Genomic DNA, 17,985 nt, shown 5'->3' with positions numbered 1-17,985 from the left:
GCCGCCTGCCTCCCCGTTCCCCCCACCATACTGAGTGTGCGTGGACTTGCACTTCGGTTGAAAAGTGAAAAGCCCGCGGCCGCTTATGTTATATTTCGATTAGATATTAAACTAAAAGGTGAAAATATTCAAATGATTGAAGAGTGAAACAAGATTAAACAGAATTGTTCTCGTTCGCCACCACGTCGGCGACCACCACTGGCTCTGGCGGCATGCCGGGCAGTGGAAGTATTTCTGCCTCTGGGTCGAGGTCGCGCATGCGCTGATAAATAATTAGCAGATGCTCGTGCATCATGAGCATGAGGTCGCAGGCTGCCTCCAGCACCACAATGCGCTCCTCCATGTGAGCATCCCCCTGCCCCATGCTGTGGCGTAGCTCGTTGACAATGGCGCTCAGCCAGCGGAACACGATGGAGGCATCGCCGTCCGGCAGCACGAACAGTGTGGGCGCCACACCGACATCGTTGCATATCTGCTCGGTGCTGCCGTACGGACCCACCACGAGCAGTGCAGAGACGACGCGCACAGTCAGATTGAGGCCGTGCAGATAGGACTCCACACAGACGCTGGGATTCACCAGGCTGATGGCCAGCTTCAGCTCAGAGTAGGGGCGCAGGCGGTGTGAGCCGGCGCCCATATCCGTAAGCCAGTCGAGCACGGCCCAGAGAAGGCAGTTGCACACCAACTGGGCCATGGTACACAAGGGGCTGGCATGGTGGCAGCAAAGGATCAGGTTTAGCATGTGGTCCGAGTCTCTGATGTTGATCTTGTTCAAGATAACGGCGCATAGACCGTTCACCTATTGCCGATATAATAGTTCTGAAATTAGTTCTGAAAATCCATGCTGTCCATGTGCTGTCCACCACCACTTACGTGAGTCTCCTCGGTGCAGGCCATGTAGCTGAAGCAGTGCTGCAGGAACAGGGTGCGCTTCACATGGCTCTTGTGCAGCTCGGCGTGGTTCAGCATATACACCATTATCCCGGCCACCATCAGGGTGCCCAGAGGGCCGGCACCAAATGCGATCCTTTCGCCGTTCATCAATGAATTGAAACCGTCCATAATCTGGAACACCGGTGTGAGATCAGGCGTGGAATTCCAGCATCAGGCTCTACTTACCTCGTAGATGTTCTCAGTGGAAAACAGGAAGGGGCACAGATGACGAAGCGGCGACACCTCGATGGCCAAACGCAGCTCCTGCAGATCGAAACCCAGGGGACGGATTGCGGGGCAAAGCGAATCACTGGATGAACAGAAAAAAAGAGGCACCATCGGGCAATATCAGCGGGGAGTGGGGCAGTGTTCGGCGGCGGAGGTGATGGATGCTCCAATGGCCAATGGCGTTTTAATGAGCGAACCCTATGCCGTATACCAAACATTTTGACATGTTTTCAGCTTCACATGGTGCGTGCATGCACGAGCGGGTCAGCTATACAAGCTGCCATATTGTGCTTCCGTTCGGTGAGTGTGGGAGTGAGGGGGATAACTGTACCCGTGTATGTGAAGTTGTAAATCTGTTTGTGTGTGTTTGTGTTTATTATAGTGAAAAGCGCATAGTGTGTGTGTTCAAGGAAATTGGTGAAAAGAAGAGGAGATAGAAAGGAAAGCCGTGTGTGGTGGTGTGTGTGTGTGTGCTGTTCTCAGCTTGTCCTTGTGCTGCTTTTCGTGGAAGACGACGACTGGCAAAATGCAAATGCACGCGCCATGTGCGCATTTTAGCATAAAAGTCACCTATCCTCTTCCTACGACTCCTCCTGCTGCCGTGCCCTCCTGCCTTCCGGCCCTCCTCCCCGCCTGCCTGAAGTTTCTTGCGTACTTGGGAAAATATCTCCTCATTATGCATTCATATTTTGCAATTACTTCGCACAAACGGTAAAAAGCGCAAATGCGCGAATGAGATGGCACTAGGTGCCATCCCGACATCCACCTTACTGTTAAGTCGCGAGAGTCTGTCAACGAGAGTGTTCTGGTGCGTGTGTGAGAATCCCTCTTTCTCTCTGTGTGCTTTGCCTTTTCTTCTTGCCTTCCGCTTGTCTGTGTTTTGCTGTTACCGTTACCGCTATCGCTACCCTTTGCCAAGGAGAGTCGTATGGTTTTGAGAGAACAAACATATTGTATTCAGCCCATCTGACTTTTTCACTATTTGTGGAGAAACCCATTTTGTTACTGAAGATAATCCAACGAAACATCAACAATAATGAGTTCTAAATGTTTTTTGTCGTAACACAGAAAAAAGAGATCACAATGTGGCCGCTGTATCTTATATGTACAGACAGACGCATAGACAGAAATAATATTGGAACATCGGCATATCATTTGCCAATGATTCAATGAAATTCAATTAATAAAATCATTTACCCACCTATCAGTTTTGAGAAAAACGTTGCAGCTGCCAGGGTATCATATGCGTCGGCCGCCTGAAGTCAGCCTTTTCTGTGCGGTTCATTTTAGGGCGCTTGCCCCATTTGTGGCAGGCAGAGGACAGAAACAGAAACCCATTGAAATTTCCATATTCATATTTTAATTATGCGGCCGCATGAAAAGATTAACAACTTGTTGTACGAGTAGTAGATAGCAAGCCAAGCCAAGCCAAGACATCAATGGTCCCAATGGCCATTGTGCATTTCCTGTTTTAATTATGCATATTTTACAAATGTACAGCAGTCACGCCCCCCATTCAACCCCCACATCCGAAACCAGAGAAGCAGAACCAGTGAGAGCCCCGATCCACATCCACATCCACACCATCCTCTTAGCAGGGCAACCTCTATGCCAGCACCCTGTTGACGGCCCAGTGCATCTATCCGCACAAAGCTGAGCCAATTATGCAAATCAGCTTACAGTTCGATAGGGATCAGATCGGATCAGATCAGATCGGATCGGATAAGCAGTGCCAGCAGTACGAGTACGAGTATCTCACGGACAAGTGCAGTGACATACATACAGAAATCCCATCCCCGAATCCTGCACCTTCTCATCCTTTTGTGACGCAATCAATGTCAACTCATGAACTGTGTCGCTTCACTTCAATTAGCACTGATAAAAGCGCTCAATTAGCGAGGGTTGGCCCGACAATCGCAACAGCAACAGCAACCGCAATCGCAACCCAAAAATAATAATAGCAACAACAATCGTAATGATGATAATGGCCTGGCTGGCTGGCTCTAAGAGAGGACTAAGAGACGACAAGTGGCACGGCGCACTACCCTTTCATTTTCGGGGGTGGGTGGATGTAGATGTGGCCTGATGAGGCGCTTGTTGTTTGTAACCAATCTGTGCATTTTACGCCTAATTTAAGGCAAATTGTTAAAATAAATGTATGCCTGCCCCTGCCCCTCCCCCTCTACCACTGAACGTGCCTCTCAATCTCATCAGTCTCATCCCTGGTATAGCGCCTGTAGAATTTTCGGGCTTTGTGGCCTCGGGGCTTGACAAAAGCCAACAGATTTTCATATCATTATGTTCTGATTTGTATTTGTGGCGTTGGATTCGGTTTTGGATTAGGGTTTGGGCTTCGCCCTGGATCGCCCTCCACCCCTTAGCTGTATGAGTATGCTGTAGGCGTTGTTGTTGACGGCTAATGAAGTTGTTGTTTGTACTATGTAAATAATAGGACGAGTCCAATTGGAATCGAGCCTGATCCCCCAACGAATTATGGCTAACTTTTGTCATCTAAGAAGTGTCGCGACTTGTGCCTGCAACTCGTAATTTGAGAAGACTCCAACTCCAACTCTCGAACCGATTTGTTTGGGTTGTTTCCCTCGAATATAAACAGTATGGGTAGACAGGCTCAGCTTACATAACTTTAAAAGGCGATAAAAAGGGGGCATGCATTGTATTCTGCTTAGGTAATCCAATTACTAAATAAGGAAAATTTATGTACATAAAAGTCAACTACTATTTGCACTATGTGTATTGCCCCTGACACCTGGCTTGCAGAATACTTTATTATTCCCAGCGTTTTTGTACGGGGAAAATGAAAACTGAACGGTCAAAGGAAACTAAGCAAAAGATCGCAAAAGATCGCAATTCTATATATATGTATGTCTGTATGAAGGTACAACCAAAGAAAGGGTAAAGAAATCTTTCATAGGTGGAAAATATGGTATGGGAATGAATAGGAATAGGGTTTATGAACAACGCTAAGGAAGAAGCCATAGGTACTGTATTTTTGCCGAGGAAAGAGTCAAAATCATGAATCCCATTCATAAATGGCATAATGAATGCGGGGGCGAGGTTCCTCTTGGAGCCATACGCAGGATCGGTTGATATTGGAACAACTGCTTCAAATGGATAAACAGTATGCTAAAGCATAATAATCAAGCTTCTTTCCGGCATTGAAATCAATCCTTTCCAATGGAGCAATATGGAAAAGATCAGCCTTTTGGTCACAGCACTCCAATTTCTGCGCCCGCTATACTTAAGGATCTTCTTGGAAGCTCCTGTAAAGGTGAGTGGTTGAGTGGATGAGTAGTAGTCCACAATTCAAATTCAGTTTAAAGAGATGATGGGGCACGGAATCTGGTGGATGTACTAACCGAAGCACCGGCTCCGGTATGCTTCCTATGGGACTTACTGGCCGAATTTCTTTCACTCCGTTCCTTGACCGATTCTGTCGGTACTTGTCATGGCCGGGAGAGGTGGGTTACAAGCCAATTAGCGTCTCCTTCGTTTGGACTACGGCTGACCCCATCAGTTTTTCGAGCCCTCTAGTAGCACGCCTTCTGCAATGTTATCAGCATTGTCTCTGATCGTCTCTGATCGGGCAAGGCCACTGTTGTCACACAAACACAAAAAAATCGTAGATGATAAGAACATCTACAAAGAGTTAAACCCGTCCGTGGAGTCGGGAAAGCGGGACGACCGTTTCGATTGTGTGCAATAGACTGTGATAACGAATCACATCAGATCGGAGGAAACCACTAGTTTAAGGAGATTTATATTTACGCTTTCAACCTCACAGAGGATACAAATGTAAACAAAATTATGTTAAAGCCAAATAAATTTCTACAGTCCATTGGTGCTCTATTTCTTTGTGCTGATATTTTGCAGTGATTCCTCCACAGGTATTTTATTTCTAAATGTGTATTCCCCTTGTCTAAATCACATTCAGAAATCACTTGTTATGCTTCTCAGGATTTCACATTTCCCAAGCCCGAAAATGTAAAATAATAGAGGCAGGGAAGGCGACACAAGCGACACAAGCGACACATTAGATATCAAAGAGGAAAACAAAAGGATAACAAACATTCTGTAAAGATGACTCTCTGAAATTCCATTCCCCAATATCCAAGCGGAATATTCTCTCGTTGTACTAGATACAGATATATCGCACAAACTTTTATTATCTAACAAACTTTTCCCCGAACACAGAATAATCAATCACACTTACGACTGTTGAGTATCGGAAAGGTTCATGTTTAATGCCTACTGATAAACCGATTTCGACTGATCGATCCACCTGCCATCCGATCGATCCATGGATCGAGCTGAGATCAAGCTCGACTCTGGCTCGAAGCTTTTGCTTGGCAAAGCTGTGGGTTCGGGCCCCATCGTGCGACTGGGGACTTCAGCAGAGAGAGAGCAGAAAAAAACGAGAGAGAGAGAGAGAGAGAGGGGGCAAAGAACAAAAATTCAGCCAGACAAGTGTGGCACAGCCCGCGGCACAAACACAATTTTTGACAATTTTCCAAACGGATAATGACAAACATTTTAATCACAAAATGAAACCGAAACCCAGAATCCACCACCAATGAAAGGACACAGGAGCAGCACGGGCAGGAGACGGTAGCAAAACCCACAAAATTTCCACACAATATGGTAAACATCTCCAGCTGCGACACCGACTCCGCCCCGTGGTTGAGACCCTGGCAGCCCTCAGCCCTCAGTCCTCAGTCCTTATCTCTTAGCCCTCATCCGGAAGTCAAGTGTGTCGGCAGTCGTCCTGTGTTCCAACAGCCACCCGCCGCCTCCCGGCACGATGACATAATCGTCCTCTCCGCATACGCAATCATTACGCTGATGTTTCTGGCCTCCGGCAGGGGCATGGCACACAACAAATTTAAATCGAAATTGGAATAGGAACTCATTTTGGGGGAAGTCACATGCTAAGAACTTTTCAGCATTAATATTTCGCCAGTGACTTGTGCTGCTCATAATTTGTAAATAAACAAACAAACAAAGCCAACGCTTAAGACATCGTTAAATACGTGGTGTGAAATCGCTTTTGAAGGAAGTATTTTTGGATGAATATCGAAACGGAGGATAAGAACGAGGAGCTTTTTGCCATTCGCTCATTTACATTGCAATGGAGAGCCTTCAGGTCGAAAGCGGTCTTACAGGTCTTACAAAATATTATCTATTTAAAGTCTCGAGGCTCGAGAGATGGGCTGGAAGGGGTATCTATTGCTTCGGGGCTGGGACGATCGAATTTTTCGGCTTCATCCACCACCCACTCTTCTGTGTTCTTTTGAGCTTCGAGCACTGTTCTGCTCTCTGCGATCGATCCCTTCAGTAAATTTATGTAATTCTGGTTCACCCACTCTTCCTCTCTTTTCATGAGGTGGAGTCTCTCTCTCCACTCATCTGCTGGCTGCTCTCTCTCGGCTCGGCTCGTCTCGCCTCTCCGTCTGCCCCTTATTTCGTCTCTCCTTTGACGTTTGCGTTTGTGCTCCGCTCCACAAAGGCTCTTGTTCTTTGCTTTTAATTGCAAAGTTTGCAAAAGTTGGCGCTCGCAGAGAGCTTAATGCAATTATTAACTCATTAAATAAATACAAATCAAAGTGGATGCTGCGGCAAAGGCCCCGCAAGATCCTCCAGCTACTCCCGACTCAAAGGGGAGTCCCAGTACTAGTGCCAGTGCCAGTGCCAGTACCCGCCTTTGTGCTCAAAGGATGCCAGCGTAAAATGTACCAATTAAAAATGCAATTGAGATCTCAATAGCTACGCAAATGAACCGCATGAATGTGAATCTATCTAGACAAGTGCCGCAGACCGGGACCACGACCAGGGGGCAGGGGGCAGGGGGCTAGGGCTGCGAGTGGAGTGGGAGTGAGATTTTATTCATTAAATTACATTCGCATTTCATAGACGATTTCATGGCAATGTTAACTCGGTTTTCCATTTAGATTCCCGCTTTATTCTATGGGTCCTCCTCTATCGCTTTACCTTGTATACGACTCCTAATTTGACTCCTCGCTCTATCTCTCTCTCTCTCTCCCTCTTTAGCTTTTATTTTTTTTATGCCTCGTTTTATTCTCTCTCGTTGGCATTTTCTACGACTCCCTCCCTCGGTCTTGCTTTAACTTTCATTTTATGACTCTCTCGATTTAGCTTTTTTTGTATGTATGTGTCTCCCCTCCCTCCTTAGCTTTCGTATACCCTTGAATATGGTATTATAAGAAGGAAGCCTCTCCAAATTGGAGAATTGGAATCGGCTGGAATGTTCATATTTCTATGTTCTTGTGTGGTTTAGCATATGTACATACATACATATGTATTTAGGTACCCCTGAAAGTTTTGTTCGGAATCGGAACCCTATGTCATATACGTTGTAGCTGTGTCAGTACTCCCAAGTAGTCCCAATCCATCCATAATGAATAATATCACTTTATTGAAGTTTTCTCATATGATGATGCTGCCATAGGAACGATAAATGGAAACAAAGGTATCGAAAGCTTCGGTAGATCTCTGGCTTTTCTATGCCTTTTCTCCCTCTTTCCCTCGTTTCCTCTTTAAATGGAACTTTTTTACGTTCACTCTGCTCTGCCTTCGAACTTGTTTCCGGTGGCTCCCTTCAAGTATCTTTTTAATTAGCGTTCTGTTCTGTTCTGTTCGGCCCCGACTCAGCGCAGCGCTGCACCACTCGAACAAACTACGCAGCGAACCACCGCACCCCACCCCATCCCACTCCAGGCTTGCTGTTGCTCTTGCTCTTGCTCTTCCTCTCAGCACCTGTCTCACTCTCACTCCCACTCCCACTCACAGGCAGATGGATAGACAGACGGGATGGAGGCTGCCTGCTCGTTAACTCACTCACCGAAGATTCAATTTGTAGCTAAACATTTCTCCTCCTTTTCGTGTAGCCCCCTCCAAAGCGAGCTAAATGCGCATGAAAATGTAACTGTAACTGTAACGGTAACGGTAACGGCAACGGTACTGCTACGTCAACTGATGCTGCTGCACTGTTGCTATCTCATTTTGGCGCACGCCCATGCCAATACCAAATGGGCGCGCGCGCTCTTTGCGCTCCTTTGGCCCGTTATAATTGCGTGCCAGAGTTGTTGCTTGTTTTCCGGTTGGCTGCGCTATACCAGCCCTCTCTCTCTCTCTCTCACGCTATTCCTGTCTCTCTCTGCCTCCTGGACTCAACATTGAATTAATATATGTATGAATAGAATCGTGTATATAGTGGAAGAGACGGCGGCACTAGAGTACGGGTACGTGTATATATGCATATGTCCTGGGTTATTTGCTATATAGCGACAAATTGATAACGTTTTGTGCCGTTCGCTCAAGTTGATTTTCAAGCATGACTCACAGCTCACCGACCGCCGGAGGGGTTATCCGGGGCAGGGGCATTTAACCATATGTATACGTACATATGTTTTGTGGCAGCTAGCGGCGGGCGCCGTGCAGAGATGGCATGGGATGGTCCATTACCATCCTCTCGACACAGTGCCTCTACTCTATGGGATTGCAGATATGCAGGGGTAAATATTTTGGTACTACTCGTTTTTGGTCAAAGTGGGGAGTACAAGCTGATTTAAATGATCCTTTCATTAAATAAAAAACGAGTATTCAGCAATTTGAAAGATCCCAGAAGAATATTCAAACAACATTCTTAAAATCATTATCATGGGAAATCGAATCGTACACGTTCGAATCTTACAAATGCAATGATTCAAGAAGATGGTCATCTATGTATCTTTTAAATGTAACAAACATAAGCACTATCTTCCAGGGTTAATCTGTCAAGTAATTACTCAATTCAGTTGATAATAGATTCTTTTCTTATTGACCTTTCATTTTGGGCACCAGACAAAACATATATATGTACGTACGTATCCGTAGTCCTAAACGCCAACGAAGGGGCTCCAATCTTCTCACCAGAAAACACTTTTGCATAATACAATTTACTTATCTTATGTACATATATGTAATTCGAACTGCATTCTTTGGCGGAGTAATTTAAAAACCTTTCTTTGTAGTCCACAAGTCTCGAACCGATTTGTTTGGCTTTCCCTGAAATATAAACAAATTCGAAGACATGGAAGCTTCTGTTGCCGCAGATTTTCGTTATCAAAGGATTCTGGATACAAAATCCGGTTGCTCTAGCTCTTATTGTCTCTGAGATCTAGTCGCTCATCGGGACGGACAGACAGACATGGCTATATTGACTCGGATATTGATGCTGATCAGGAATATATATAAGTTATCGGGTCGGAAGCGATTCCTTTTGTCTGTGACACACATCTACACCAATCTAATATATCCCTAAACTTCGAAGACAGGAAACCTTGGAACGCATCATTTGTGAAATCGCCGCAGGACTTGGAAAAGAAGACCCACCAAAAGGCCGCTAAAAATTTTAAAATTATTGATAATAATAGCTGCATCATATAAAATATATAGAGCCCTTAATAAACGAGCCTTGGAAAGAAAGCTACAATAAACAATGAATTTATTATTTCCGATCCTTCGGTGGTTCACAAACCATGAAGTTCAATCGTTTTGGATGATAGATACGAGTATAACGATAACTTAAATACAAATTAATACTTGTATGGGTGTTTGGGACGTCGCTGGAATTAGCCTTCATTTTAAAACTAGCATCATTTTCTACTGTCTGAGGCGAGGGAAGGGGCTGGAGCCAGAGATTGATATTTTCCATCGTCAGTAAGGAAGTAACTGGAAGTCACAGCAGGAGCCATCTTTGGGGGTTGCTTTCCCATCTGCATTAGAAGTTCATCGAGACGTTCCGTCTTGATTTTGATGATTTTCTCCATGTGAGTCAGTCGCTGCTGGTAGGAGTCCAACATGACATCTTTCGCCATGTTCTCTTCAGCCATTTTCTCATAGAGCGTGTAGAGGATCATTTTCTGCGGGACTTGAACAATGGCATCTCCAACCTGCTTGCTGATCAAAACCATTTTCACTTCATCGCTCTCCGCCCAGGTTTGCTCCTGACGTATCGTTATACTGCGTTCTTCCTGCATGCGCTGCCGCTTCTCCAGTCGAATGATTTCATGAAGCAACACCTCGGCAGCCCCGTGTGCGTTGTTTGACAGCAGTTCAATTAACTCCCGACTTAGCTTAATGTTCAGCTTGGACAGCACCTTGAAATTGAATGTCTCCCAGTTGGCCATCTTCAGCTGTACACTGCTCTTCTTCGGGTAATTGTAGACATCCACCAGGCGCGGATAGGAGCGCTTCAATATCTCTGCCACGGGCAACACGTCGGAAAAATCGCGCCGTAGCCGTTGCGTTCCCATTTTATTCTGCAGAAGCCAATCGTGAACCTCCCCCAACTCTTCGATGCTGAGATTCTTATTGTTTATAGTATGCATATTGCCGTAACATTCGAATATGCGGAAAACCGAAGATAAATTACAAAAATATATCGGGTTCTGATGTTACGAGTATGTGTTCGATACTCTCAGTAAAAGATTATTTGACATGTCGGTGTCTGTTTATAAAAAGACAACAAAATCTACACTACAGGCCTAAATTTGAAATGAAAACTAATTCGGTTGCATATACCGAACTATATTTTATTTACATTACCCAGTACGCACAGAGATTTTTGTGATATACTTGTATTAGTTTTGTGTGTAAGAGTCTGAAGGAATACATATATATATATATATTCAGTATTCATTTCCGAATCGATGTAGTTATGTCTCTCCGTCCAGATTCATATCCACACGCCTCTCCCGGGATATCATATCACTATTAAAAGTGTACATATTTCAAAATTTTGCGCGCATTCACTCCGCTCCCATAAAAGACGAAAATCTGCATCAATATCATCCATAATTTTGAAGATTCGAGAAAAACGGAAAGCGACGAATCATAGAGAATGACCATACATAGTATGTATCCATATCCATAAGAACCGCAGCTCGATTCTATCGACCAATGAATCATTTGCAAGGGAATGTTTATCTTTAGCCGCAAACGAGTATACGTGTCCCACATACACATGGTATGTCGCAAGGTGAGTCCATACTTTAACTGAAAGATACCCATACTCACATACCTTGTGGAATGTGGATTGTGGAACTCATCCAATCCTTCTGTGATCCCCAATTGAAATAAGAACACCGAAGATATAGCAATTAAATATTTATTCTGGCCAAAAAAAATGAGAACAAAATTGGGTTTCATGTTTGGTGTATATTACAGTTAAGAGTAAATTGACTAAGCCTAGTTCGTGATTATATCGGTTTATATAAGGACATATACATATGTACGTATGTATGTGCGCAATATCGGGTACGTTTGGTATATAAGTACGAGAACGAGCATCCTCTGTTATCCGCTCCACATCTGGGTATGTTATTGCACAAGAACCATTATATTTCCCATAATATATATATACATAGGCCACTGGGGATCTGGGAATCGGGGAATCGAGGAATCTGTGGGTCAGTAAAGGGGCGGGCGGGGCCTCTCTACATGGGGCAGCCGTGCACATAGCTCACATTCCGGAAGATTGCCGCCGCTGCAGCGGAGGTCAAGAAATTGCACGGATTGCTGGCTGCAGCGGCCGCCGCGGCGGCGGCACTGAACGAGCTGCTTAGGCCGGTGGGGCAGCAGCCCAAGCCCCCACCACCACCGCCGCCCTCCGGCACACCAAAGTCCTTCTCGAGCGTGGCCTGGTGGCGCAGCTGCTCCAGACGCAGCTGGTTCTGTCGCTTCCATTTGGTGCTGCGGAAAGAGAACACTCGTTAGATACATCATTGTTGCTTTTTCCACTTAAATATTTACTAAGAATCCCAAATACGTGTACACCAATTGAATCCAATCACAAACATGATCCATGACAATCGGTGACGGTGTTCTGGTATTCGAGATCCCCCCACTTTTGAAATCTAGAAGGTGCTACACCTGTCCACCTGTCGCAACAGTCGACTCGTGTGCGGACTGGCGACTTCCTGGTGCTCTCGTACTCGTAATATGAGAGATCAAGCTCCACTCGATTTGTTTGCTTGTTGCGTTTCCCTCGAATACGAGTGTTAACATATTATAAGTGATACTCTTTGAAGGAAAGCGGAGCCACTGGCTACTAGAATTCAGGCAGCCACACATCTCTTGAAACTGAGGCAGTTCTGGTGAATAGCACGGATATCCATACAAGTATCCACGTACATATTCCACTTATGTATAAGACACCTGGTACGTATTATTTACCAGGTAGATTCTCGTATTTCGTAAATTCTTGTAAATATTTGTATACGAAGAAAAAGTCTGAACAACAGAATTTCACTCATACGTGACAGCTTTTCTATTATTTGCAGGGGGAGATAGTAGAGATCGCAGATATATGGGACTAAAGAACGAATGCCATATATGTTCGAGTATATCTGGTACTTTTCACAAATTTGAATGAAAAGAAAACTGTATTCAAACCAAAATCAAATCCATGGTCGAATGAATTGGTTTGGAATGGCACTTACCGTCGATTTTGGTACCAGGTCTTCACCTGCGTCTCGGACAGATTGAGCGTCTCGGCCACGTCGCTGCGATCGGCCACGCTAAGGTACTTCTGGCACCGGAACTTCCGTTCCAGATACGCCAGCTGGGCGTGGGTGAAGGCCGTGCGTCGTCGTCTCGGCTTGCGTCCGCTCTTGCTCATCTGCAGCTTGTGCTCCGCATAGCTGCCGCCGCCACTGCCTGGGCCTCCGCCTCCTCCTCCTCCGGTTGGATCGCTGCTGTTGGCACCGTTAACCGCCGCCGCCGCCAAAAGACCGGCTGCCACGCCCGCCGCAGCCGCTGCGGCACTCAGCCCCGCTCCGACACCGGACCCAGGACCCGGTGTGGCCGTGCCGCATGACTCCACGCTGGAGTCGTCATTATGGTGGAAATGGTGATGGTGCGACAGCAACAGGTCTTGCTGGCAGCCATGCGCCGTCGAGTCGGGAGTGGATCGATCCTCAATATCAATGTCCGAATCATCGTTGGAGAGCTCGATTTCTGAACAAAACAAAGAATACACATTAGAGCCCTTCATGAACAGGCAACCCACTCGATTCGGTGGGATTCGGTGGGATTCGGTATTCGTTTCGGTCGGTCAGTCAGAATAAGAGTCTAGGCTTTCTAAACGGACTAAACGAAATATGTAACGCCATTTGTAAAGGATTTAATTGGATCCGAAAATTGCATTAACATAATCCATTATTAAAGAAGTAAAGCTGTAAGATTCGCAATCGAAATCGAATGAGAGCTGATTCTGGAAAGGGGATTTTAGATTGTAGATGGAAAGCAAGTGGAGAAGCAGAATACGAGAGGGTGAGGATGCTTTTAAAAAACAATTCAATTCAACCGCTATGCCAGTTCCTCTCAAAGTTTATTGATCGCTCGAAGTCGCAGAAGGGGATAAAGCAGAGAGGGAAGAGACGACCACTGCAAACAGAAAGATATAGATACTGTGGATAGACTGTAGTCTGCTTTTGAGCGCAGCGTTAATGCTTTTCATCCTTCTTCTTTTTTTTAAGCTAAAAGTGTAGCCCGAAAGAGGCGCGTGCAGCCACTTTTGACTCAGGGCCAGAGCCAGGCAAAGTCAACTCATTAACGGCGTCCAGCAATAGACAACGCATCACAGCACAAGGCACTGCCTCAAGTGGGCGTTGGTCCATTAGGAAGACACACAGCACAGCACAGCACGGCACGGCACAGGGCAGGGCAGGGCAGGGCAGGGCGAACGGAGAGCAGATTGAAGCAGATTGAATATTATCGGATGCGGAGTTGCACTTTGCAGCAATCAACATGTTATATATATCCGCCACATATCCTAATCCTGATCCCATATCCTGTTGTGCCCGTCTCAAGATTGAGTCCACGATTGAGTCGCAGTCGCTGCGGGGCTGCCTGATTAAATTCACGTGTCGTCTCGAGCTCTCAATTGCTTCCCATTGGAATGTACTTTGTTTGCTCCATCACTCCCACTCGCAGCAGCAGGACCATGGTTCACGATTCAGATTCATCCTTGACGTCATCTCGCTCGCCTCTCAGGGTCCGCCCCGGGGGCGCTCACGTGTGTCCCCTCTCGCTCAGTAAAGATTCCCCGTTGCGGAAATTATTTCTATATTTGTGTGTGTTTTTTAACCCCAAATGGGATTCGTTTCGACTTTTCATTCTATTTATACCAGCAACAGCACAGCAACAGAAACATACAGAGCGAAAGAGAGAGAGACAGAGTCCTGGTCCTGGTACTGGTCCTGTTCCTGTTCCTGGATGAAAGGTTATTCAATTATGCATATGCGAGTATGTGTGCTGTGCCTGTTGGTGCATGTTTTTGTGCGTGAATGTGTCTGTGGGCATCCTGTGGAGCGTCTCGAGTGAGTTCTTTCTTTTCCTTAAAAAGTCACGTCGTATCAATTTGCGGCACAATTGCCATTTAATAGGCACTTGAAGTGCGACAGACATATACTATATGTACGTACGTAAAGGGAAAAGTACGATTCAATTCAAGAGAGATATATCCTGGCATGTGCCACCAATTTAGACTCGTTTTTGTTGTTTAGATTAAATGCGTCTTTTACTTAGACTGTAAGGTCGGCAACAGAGCCCAGTTCTCGCTTAAAGGAAATCCATTCATGGCAAATAATAGACAATTGCTCAGTTTTAAGTGTTTTAAAGGCTGAGACACCTGGGAGAACAAGAACTAGAACCAAAAGGATAGCCAGAAGGAAGAAAGTCTGTTTCTAATCAGAGAACGGATACCGAGGTGGAGTTCCTCCAACTACCAGACCAGGCACCGAAGAAACCACCGCCAGGAGCTAAGAAAGTTGCACATCACACATCCCACCTCGCACATAACTGCCGACAATTAGCCCCTAAATAGTTTTAATTGTTGAGTTAAACTTTATTTAATGTCATGCATAACTAGAAGACAACAGGAAAATGATAATTACATGAGCACAAGCACAGCCACACGTTACAGGGAGGCCCACGGATACAGTAGGGCACAAAACAAAGCCAGCCGCGTGGAGCCAGGCACCTGGGGCAGGGCAGGACAGTCCTCTGTGAAAGGATTCGCAATTGCAGTCACACTCCAATTGCCACTCCCCGCCCTCTCAGTTGCAGTTCCAGTTCCAGTTTCAGTCACATTTCCATTTCCCCGTACTGGGGCTAAACAATCAAAGTGCCTGTACGTGACAAATTGCTCGAGCACAGGTTACCAGCAAACAACTGCAACGGCAGAAAGGACTCTCTTTTGGGCACCGAACTTGAGATACCCTGGCGTACCAATCATTTATGAAGTGTGTATATAAATTAAATATTCTGCTGTTAAGTAGGTGATATTAAAGTGAATTCCCCCTAAATATATAGTAAGATACTTTAAACTATATATAATACTCGTAAATCTATGAAATTTGTAGGAAATATATTTAATTTAAATATGAAATTTCCAATAAGTAAATATGCAGTAGATTCATATCATATATTTTTTGATTTCTTTATTTTTTTTAAATCGAACAGTAACTATTGGAATATTACTTTCGATTTATTTGATGACTGTCTTATCACAAATATTCATATAAAACCTATTATTTAGTTTTTATTAGCATAGAAACAATCAGAAGCACAGGAAGACAAACACCTATAACATTGTAGGACTATCAGAAGACTATCGGACGAAGGAACTAATAAAGATCCAACCTTCAGACAGGTTCAGATATAAACAACGTATACTGAAACAAGTTTTAAAAATACGATTGGGAAATGGAAGCGTTATAGGTTCTCGAAATGTGTGGATGTATCTTTCACAAAGGATAAGTATGTATCGACTAGAATATCCTCTGTAAGGGTATAGGAAAAGCAAGCAGTGCACAATTAAATTATTGCCCAAAGCGTTTGTTTGTGTCCCGTTCCTGCCCCACACCTCCTTCAACCATCCCCTCATCGTACTCTCACTCTCGTTTCTTCTCCTCTCCCACTCCCTCTCCGTTCCCCTCCCTTTGGACTAAAAGTTTTGTTTTGCGATAATTGAGCGAGGTGTGAGATTTAAATGCTAGAGGCAGACAAAGAGCGAGAGAATGGCAATTTGTCAGCGGTTTTAAGCCGAAACTCCCCCTCCGTGAAAAACAACAAAAACATCAAAGGGGATGGGGATGCAGACAGGGAACAAGTTAATTGGCCCAACATAGAGCCATAAATATGTATGTGTGGAATATACGGCTGTAGCAAGACGTTTAGCATACCTAATAAATATATGTATGTACATGTATGAAATCTAAGGGAATATTCGCATAAGCGACTTGACTTTTGGTTTCTTTGGCGCTTTTCTGGGATTGATTATATCCTGATTCTGATGGAAAGTCTCAAGGCGGTTAGACATTTAACCAGGACTGATAAATGCGAGAGCTCTGATCAATGATCATGGACAATACTCGAGTAATCATCAGTGCTTCCCAGGCGTCAGAATTTGTCGCAGTGATCGCAGGCAGTCTTGTTTATTTTCAGAAATAAACAAAGAGCATTTCATATCTTGTTTTTTTCTTGTGATAAGATAATCATGCGATCATCTATCGCTGACATTCAATCTATTTTGTCAAGAAGGCTGATAAATGTTTGAGGTGTAAAATCAGTTATATTCATTAATACATGTTTGAGTAAGATTACTTTTGTTGGAGTTCCCTTTTTGTGTAATTTTCTCTCTTAAGATGATCATGGGAATTGTGACTATAAGGACTGCTTTTACTGACTGCTATAAAAAGAAATAATAATTATTTTGAAATGATCTTGACTTTGTTGAGTTGGTTTTTAAAGTAAAACATAAAACATGTTATATTTCGTAAAAATTACGTTCTTTTAAGCTTTCGTTGGTTCAGGATAGAAAGGGGTTTTATAAGAAAAATCCTCAAATATGGATTTTCGTACCGGATACCTAAATATCTGAAAAATATCCGAAATTCTTGAGACGAATATGCTGAACTCTTCTAAAAAATATCTAACAAACTAACGTCTGTGGTCCATCGTCTAACGTTCGTTGTCTATCGAACAAGAATGTACCGATGATGATGGTGATGATGATAGCTGTGGAGCAAGCACCATGGCAGCCCCATACCATAATTGATCCTTTTTCATATGCCTGTATATCCTAGAGGCGACACTCACCCGAATCCGCCGTTTGCCGCCGATTGATCAGGTCTCCCAGCAGGTCGCGTATTAAAAACGATTTCGAACTTTGCATTTTGATGTATAGGATAGGATGGGTTTTCTAGGTTGCGGTTTCCGTTTCCGCTTCCGTTGTTTCCGTTTGTGTTTCAATATAGTTACTTGTGTTGCAAGTGCAAATGCCCCGTCAGAGCCTTGCTGTTGGCTAACATTTTGATCGCACTTAGCTGAACATGAACAAAAACAATACAGCGGAGTGCACGGAATACCCGGAATGTTTCAGAATGCTTCAGAATGGGGGTCGGGTCCCGTCAAGTCCCAGTACCAGTCCCAGTCCCTGCTGCTAGCCGACGGCAAAAAATGTATGGAAATTTTGGTGCTGCAATCTTCTTCTCGACGGTATTTTAGTTGTAATTGAATTGAATCTATGTATCTTGCCACAAGCACGCACACAGCAGCAGAAGCAGAAGCAGCAGCTGAACCGCTAAGCGCCGAGTCAAATGAACAACTGAAATGCGAAATGCTGAACGTTTATTAATCCTTTTAGCGAACATGAGCAGACACAGGACGGGGCACAGGCTCCCACCCTCAGCCACAGGGACACATACACACATACAGTGACAGAAGTGAATTACGTGGATT

The 17,985-nt window shown here is 44.7% G+C and overlaps 3 protein-coding genes across 3 annotated transcripts; all 3 read right to left on the bottom strand.

Annotated features, from left to right (window-relative positions):
* Positions 1-74: 74 nt before the first annotated feature.
* On the bottom strand, positions 75-5,488 carry LOC108165585. The gene is made up of 4 exons (XM_017301657.2): positions 5,393-5,488; positions 1,120-1,243; positions 874-1,065; positions 75-799 (listed from the first exon to the last, which is right to left on the bottom strand). Exons 1-4 carry the CDS (start codon positions 5,416-5,418, stop codon positions 155-157), a joined length of 987 nt encoding a protein of 328 aa, XP_017157146.1. The 5' UTR covers positions 5,419-5,488; the 3' UTR covers positions 75-154.
* A 4,177-nt stretch (positions 5,489-9,665) lies between these two features.
* LOC108150795 (sperm flagellar protein 1) lies at positions 9,666-10,683 on the bottom strand. Its single transcript, XM_017279098.2, has one exon. The coding sequence runs from the start codon at positions 10,566-10,568 to the stop codon at positions 9,834-9,836; it is 735 nt and encodes a 244-aa protein (XP_017134587.1). The 5' UTR covers positions 10,569-10,683; the 3' UTR covers positions 9,666-9,833.
* Positions 10,684-10,805: 122 nt separating this feature from the next.
* On the bottom strand, positions 10,806-17,860 carry LOC108152822 (NK1 transcription factor-related protein 2). The gene is made up of 3 exons (XM_017282415.2): positions 17,344-17,860; positions 12,681-13,197; positions 10,806-11,931 (listed from the first exon to the last, which is right to left on the bottom strand). Exons 1-3 carry the CDS (start codon positions 17,417-17,419, stop codon positions 11,676-11,678), a joined length of 849 nt encoding a protein of 282 aa, XP_017137904.1. The 5' UTR covers positions 17,420-17,860; the 3' UTR covers positions 10,806-11,675.
* Positions 17,861-17,985: the final 125 nt, after the last annotated feature.

The sequence above is a fragment of the Drosophila miranda genome, chromosome XR, assembly GCF_003369915.1.
Source record: "Drosophila miranda strain MSH22 chromosome XR, D.miranda_PacBio2.1, whole genome shotgun sequence".
In the NCBI taxonomy this organism is placed as follows: Eukaryota; Metazoa; Arthropoda; class Insecta; order Diptera; family Drosophilidae; genus Drosophila; species Drosophila miranda.
Note: the sequence above shows the minus strand (reverse complement) of the source record. Positions and strands in the feature narration are given on the sequence as shown.